At 34.8% G+C, this 6,683-nt stretch overlaps 1 protein-coding gene across 2 annotated transcripts in view; it reads left to right on the forward strand.

The window, feature by feature from the left end:
* Window positions 1-6,677, forward strand: part of LOC106884358 (uncharacterized) — a 35,702-nt gene extending 29,025 nt beyond the window's left edge. The window contains exons 2-3 of one of the 2 annotated variants that reach the window (XM_052968138.1): window positions 2,996-4,689; window positions 5,989-6,677. In XM_052968138.1, the coding sequence (XP_052824098.1) occupies window positions 2,996-4,689; window positions 5,989-6,048 (1,754 nt within the window). In that variant the 3' untranslated portion in view covers window positions 6,049-6,677. Of the gene's footprint in view, window positions 1-2,995; window positions 5,912-5,988 lie in introns of those variants that run through there. The other variant, XM_014935706.2, reaches the window with a different exon arrangement.
* The last annotated feature ends 6 nt before the right edge of the window (window positions 6,678-6,683 follow it).

Below are 6,683 nucleotides of genomic sequence, written 5' to 3' on the forward strand. Positions count from 1 at the left end.
ATTATTATTATTATTATTGAGTGGAACGCAGCACGTGCTATCAAAGTGACTCTGGGGTACAAATATAAGCCCAGTATTCCTATAACGACTCCCCGTCTGATACCAATGGCACAGAAGACATCACAGTTATACTCTCTATGTGATTCTCTCTTTCTACACACACACACACACACACACACACACACACACACACACACATATATATATATTGGTCTGCTCGTCTAGCCAGTGAGGTGGCGTCGTTCGAAAGCTAAAACAATTCAAATGCATTGTGACCAGCGATGGAAACAACATCCGATAGTCTGCTACTTTCTTTTCACAGATTCAGTTTTGGTTTGGGTCAATATTTTACGTTTTCCATTTTAAATATTTTCTGATACAAAATCATCATTTTGTAGTTTCTATTTCGGCATTTCGTTCCCTGTATATTATCTTTTCGACTCACTTAGTTTGTAATGAAGTAGACTACACTTGAAACCAGCACTTAAATTAGAATAGATTGTAATTTTTTAAAACGATTTATTGAATATTTTCAAGAATAAATATTAAAATTTCGTGTGACAAGAAAGTGGATTTCTTTCCAAACAAAAACTAATATATTAATGAACTTTACGATGGAAAATGTTGAACAGAATCTACGTAAGAGTTTAATGAAGCAACTGTGATATCAATTAAAATAATCGAAGAGAAAAAAATTGAAAGCGTGTATAAACACTTTGATAATTTAAATTCACACGCACCATACATATGTTGTAGCAATTTATACATAGTGGAAAGAACCTTTCTTTAAGGATATAAAACAAAACTCAATGCCATGACGATATACGTATATATATATATATATTGTTGTATTTCGGGATGGTCATGTTGCCAGTTTAGCTAATGAAAACACACGCACTATATAGTTGGTGTTCACTTGCTTCAGCTTTATTTTATATCAGTTGTACTTGTACTTTTTGGTTTTTAAATCGCGAACAGCCGTCTTAATTATTCACACACACACACACACGTTTATATATTCGTTTTTGCAAGATTCTTGATGTGAATTCGTGTATTGCAACAGATATTGTATTTCGTCTCACGTCTGCGACCTCATCAGTGGTCCTTTGCTTTCTTTTTTCTTTTTTGTGTCTCTCCGGCTGATCGTTAGTAAGGAGAGACACAAAAGAGAAAGAAGAAAGCAAAGGATCACTGATGAGGTCACAGAAGTCTGACCAAAGAACTCTGGTCGAAATACGATTAATACAAAATAAATCTGAAACAAGTGAACATCAAATATATTGTGCCTGTATTTTCACTGGCTAAACTTGCAACATAACCATCCCTAAATACAATATATGTTTCAATACACGAATTCACATCAAGAATCTTGGGAAACGAATATATAAACGTATATATATATATATATATATATATATATGTGTGTGTGTGTGTGTGTGTGTGTGTGTGTGTAAATGATAAAGATGACTGCTCGCAATTTAACATCCAAAAGGTACAAGTAGAATGGATACTAAAGTGAGTAAAGTGTACATCAGTACCATCATTGCGAGAAACAAAAGTCAAAATAACTCTTAGCCACGGGCAATGCATTCTTGTATTGACTGACAAGGGTGACAACCTCTCTACAGCAAATGTGGAGTGTCAGATCATCGATGATTTCAAATTGAATTAATCCTCATCAGCGACATTTACTCCCTTGCCTAGGGTTAAATCGAACTCGCCTTGTCAGTTTATAGAAGATACCACAGGAATCAGTGGCTGACTTCAGGTTGTCTGTCTGTCTGTCAGTATGTCTGTCTGTCAGTCTGTCTATCTATCTATCTATCTATCTATCTATCTATCTATCTATCTATCTATCTATCTATCTATCTATCTATCTATCTTATTCTTATATGCACAGATAGGCCTAACTCTAACAGATCAGTTGCCACTTTTCACGGCTATTACTTAAATTTCTACATTGCTTTTTTGTCTTTATTTTCTTAAGTTCTTAATGTGCCAGCGGAGAATCTTGACAAGTTAAGTTTAAATGACGGTTACACATTTTTTTGTTCTTATATCTGCTCTAATCTATATCTACTCTAGTCTATATCTACTCTAGCTAACTCCACGGAATCTTCTATTGCTATTAATCCTCTTCTACCTTTCCTTCTAGATAAGTATAATCTTGCTAATCCTGTCGTTAGGTGGAGTCTTCCATTCATATTGAATTCTTTCCTATTTCTTCTGTCTAGCTTTGCTAATTCAGCTTTTGTCCAATCTACAAAAGCTGTTACGCATCCAAGTATTTCCAGTCTTCACTAGAATCGGATCATTTCGCTTTGACTTCATTAGTTTCCTCACCGTTCTGATGAACTCCTCAATTATCGTTTTCATATCTCTAGTTAGTACTCTGTCAGATTCTAATACCCCTAGACACTTATACCTCCCTCCTTCTTTCAATGATTTTAATGTCTGGCCATCTGTTTGTTAATTGGATGCCTTCGCTGTTGACTACCTGTCCCTTTTTCATGACTGATATTACACACTTATCTATGCAGAATATTTTAACATGTCAATAGTTTGAATGACAGCCACTAATTTTTTCTTGTTATATTCGCTTTGTTTTTGTCATTGCTATTGCCATATTTCGTCAATTAGCTTCAAATCAAATCAGTCGGTATTGAACAGATTTAAAATCTAAGACAATCTCGTCACGAACATTTCATCTGTCTACATAACTCACAATTTAATTCATAAGTCCTGAATTTAAAAACAATATAGGGGTGTTACTGACTTGGTATAGGCTCTTTAGTAATGGTAGTGTTGAACTACCTGGATAATCTTTCACTGAGATCTAAGTACATTCCAGAATATGTATACTGTTAAAGCACTTGAGGCCTACATGAAATATCTATCAAACGAATCTGCTTAAACATTTCTCTTATAAACTAATAAAGACATTTATATTAATGTGTATTTATCTAATTATAAACTTTTTATTTTCTCTTTGCAGTGACTGGAGTTGAAACCAAGCTGACATTACATGACAATTCACTTCTTTATTGCCTGCTTGCTACTATTTTCATATTACCTGGGGTCAAGTCTTACAATGCGACGTTGAACACTACAACATTTGTCGTTAATTCTAATTGTAACATATATTTCTCTGAACCGGAATTCGCTAAGGAATTCATGGTAATTTATGAACATGTAGAGTTGGTGAATATACGGGTAGATTTCCCATCTGAATTTGTCAATCCTTTGTTCGAAGTCAAAGATTATTATAATCCAGAAGTTTGGTATTTATCAACGTACGAGCATGGTTTAACCCTACTGAAACTCCCGTTTCAGCATGCAATTTTCTCGTTATCCACTTTAGAAAGGAGCGTGAGGTATATTGATTTACGCCTCCGACACTCACCTCGACGCTGTCTGGAGAAACTGCCGTTTCATGAAAGGATGAATGTGGTTCGCAAATTTCAGTTTGATAATCTAAAGCAGGATAAGCAGCTGGGCTTCATATCTATTTGTAATCAGATAATAAAATCTAAGGAAGGGCATGCTGAATTTGTTAATTTCTGTTGTAAGAAAAATAACGCTGGTAAGATAGTATGTCACGAGGAAGATATAGGAATTTGGGTATCGCTACTGTTCTGGCTGCTTGCGGCTTTGCGACTGATTATCTTATTATTCTCGCCACTACTACTTCCACAGAGCATGTACAATGCGGCATATGTCATGTCTGAATATACAGTTAAACTAAAATCTCCTTTTCTATTGAACTTATTCGTGTCAACCAATGAAGACTGTATTGTTCGATACAAGAAACGCTTGGTCAAATCAGACATTAAATCTTGGAACAGATTTAACCATTTAATTCAATATATACCACAGGAGACAGTTGTTCCAATACAAATTAATGAACTAAACGTCAAAGTTAAAGGAAAAAGAATAGTTGAAGGAAACTATCCACCATCCGGTCTAATGAAATCTTTATACGATAATTTCATTCGATGCAAAGTAAAAAACATAGAAACCTTTACAGAATGTTGTGAAAGTAGTATTTACGGAAAATGTGTGGATCTGTTCATTAATTACAACATCACTTGGCATACATGCATGAAGACATTTATTAAATTGGTGATGTTGTTACTACTTCCATTGCCATATTATATCAGAGTAATAATTTATTACATATTTGAAGAACCTGTGTTTGATTTTCGCCGTATGTTTGTTGCAGCAAACAGACTGGATGTATCATATAATTTCGTATCACAAACATTTTTACAATACTTTTCTCCAACTCATCCTGTATTCATTACAACATATTTCTGTTATATCTTATCCGGTTTTATAATTGGCTTCGTTAATCCAAGCGGCAGAGAAATATTAAAAGGTGTCATACGAGGTTCTCTGCAAAATATGCGCGATGTAACTTATGTTGGAGGCGTAGAGATGATTACAAAACTTGCCTTGAACCCCTTTAAAACATTCGGTATCCTTGGTTTATTATTAGCCCCAATATATTGGCTGTTCGTTATACCATTAGGATGTGTATTGTTTCTTATATATAGCATTCCAATAATTTACTTAATCACTGCAATATTTCGACACGCCATACGGGCTTTTCCGCTATTTGAAAAGAAAAGGCATCTTCTACCCAAACGAGCAACACGAAAGATCAAAGAGTTAACCGAGTCGATGAAGGTAAAATTTAAAAATGATCTGTTTTATTATAAAGAAACAGAACCAACTCGATCAGAACAGGTCGTTAAGATAATAAAGCTATTTGCTGTAACTTCTTATTGCATAACTGTTCTCTTCTCTTTTACGCTCCTTGTAAGTGAATGTCTTGCATTTCTGTTACAAGTGGCAACATATACAATGATGGGATTCATAGTAAACGCCTCTTCCCTTCTTAAATATGTAACTATGGCTCTTCTTGTTATTGTTTATATGCACGACTGTTATCAGGACGTATATCAAAATTACGTAACGTTCACGAAAGAAATAATTGACGATTTAATGGACAGAGCAGAAAATATCAAAGAAGTCGCATCTCAGTCAGCTGATGTTCAGGAAAATGCTGCTTTCCAAGTTTCCCTGCCAACGGATGTTACACCGATTTCAACAAAATTTAACAACGATAAAGGAGAACCTAGATGGAACATCGGGCATTTATCCGTTTTCTTAGACAAATACGATACTCCAAGAATGCCATTAAGATTATTTAAAGATATGTGCAACATAAGGACCTGGGGTTCACCAGGACCTGTTTATATAAATTTGCTTATAGCGACGAGAAAGTTTCTTACAATAGTTGTTTTTCTTGCCTTTGTATTAGTGGTTGTACTAGCTTTTGGTAATGTCTACAGAGTTTCATCAACAAACCAAACCTTAGCGGCAATGGCAGGGGGATTTGTTCCTCTGCTGCTAAAGAATGTCCTCTCCTCGCGTGTCTTAAAATTAAATTTAAAGACATTAGCATTTAAGGGCCAGTTGGATGAGGTGTTATCTGCATATAGACAAAATTGGCCTATAAGTGATCTTGTTTTCGAATGGGGAGAAAATATTGTTCCAAGTGTACCAAACGAAAATGGTTTAAATGTTACCAATAGTAACAGCACTGATCTTCCAAATAAACTTGAAGAAACATTCACGAATTCTGATAACAATCCATTTCATAAAAAGGAATCATTTAAAACATCGTCAAATAGTAACGGATCAATAGACGACTTACATTACAACAGTGACGAGATCGATCTATTTATCGATCTCTCATCGACGATAAATTCAGATACATGGCTAGAGACACCTCATCATTCAAATCCCGATTTGACTTTAAACCATATTCTTACTGTACCTCCACAATATTCTGTCAAACATTTATAATCCACTGTCAACATTATCATAAAGAAATAGAAATATTTGCGGTTTTTTCCTCTGAATTTTTTCTGTGATACTTTTTAATGTAACCGTGTATTTACTTGAAAATTTTATTCACAGGGTTGCAGCACATCAAGAAATATTCTAAACCAAGCCAGCTCTCATAGAACGGAATATTAATCAAAATATTTTAAGAGTGACTTTCAGAACTTGTTATAGTGTATCCAATACAACATTACCAAATGCATTCATCCATTTTTATAAAGTTTTAAGCAAGATGTATAACACTGACATATTTACAAGTTACAAGCAAACTACATAATGTATTTTCGCACAAGGACATAAACTCGAAAGCTGAACCAATTAAACTAACATTCATCTAGAATTGCGAGAAACCCTCACCCGAAACCAAGGTCATAGTATATCCGGCATTCCCATATATGCTAGATCAAAGTTTCTCAAACTTTTTGGGTCGCCGTCTCCCTCATAGTCACATAATACCCTCAGTATTCCACCCCTATTTTTATGAATAAATAAATATTTTATTACGGAGATGTACTTGCATAGCAAGTGGCCTGATCGGAGATCGTGTGCTGGAACGAAAAGAATTGCAGCGTGGAAGGTATTTATAAGCCATTTAAAATAACACACAAAAGCAATCAGATTCACTTCAACATTTAAATTTAATTTGTCAAAATATTTTTGTCGCTTTGAGACCGCGACCTGTTCACTGACAAAAAAGGCGGACGTACAGGATGTGGACCGCAACCCCTTTCGTTTTTTTCTTTTACAGAATCCCTCATTTTCGAGTACGG

Source organism: Octopus bimaculoides, chromosome 5 (assembly GCF_001194135.2).
Source record: "Octopus bimaculoides isolate UCB-OBI-ISO-001 chromosome 5, ASM119413v2, whole genome shotgun sequence".
Taxonomy (NCBI): domain Eukaryota; kingdom Metazoa; phylum Mollusca; class Cephalopoda; order Octopoda; family Octopodidae; genus Octopus; species Octopus bimaculoides.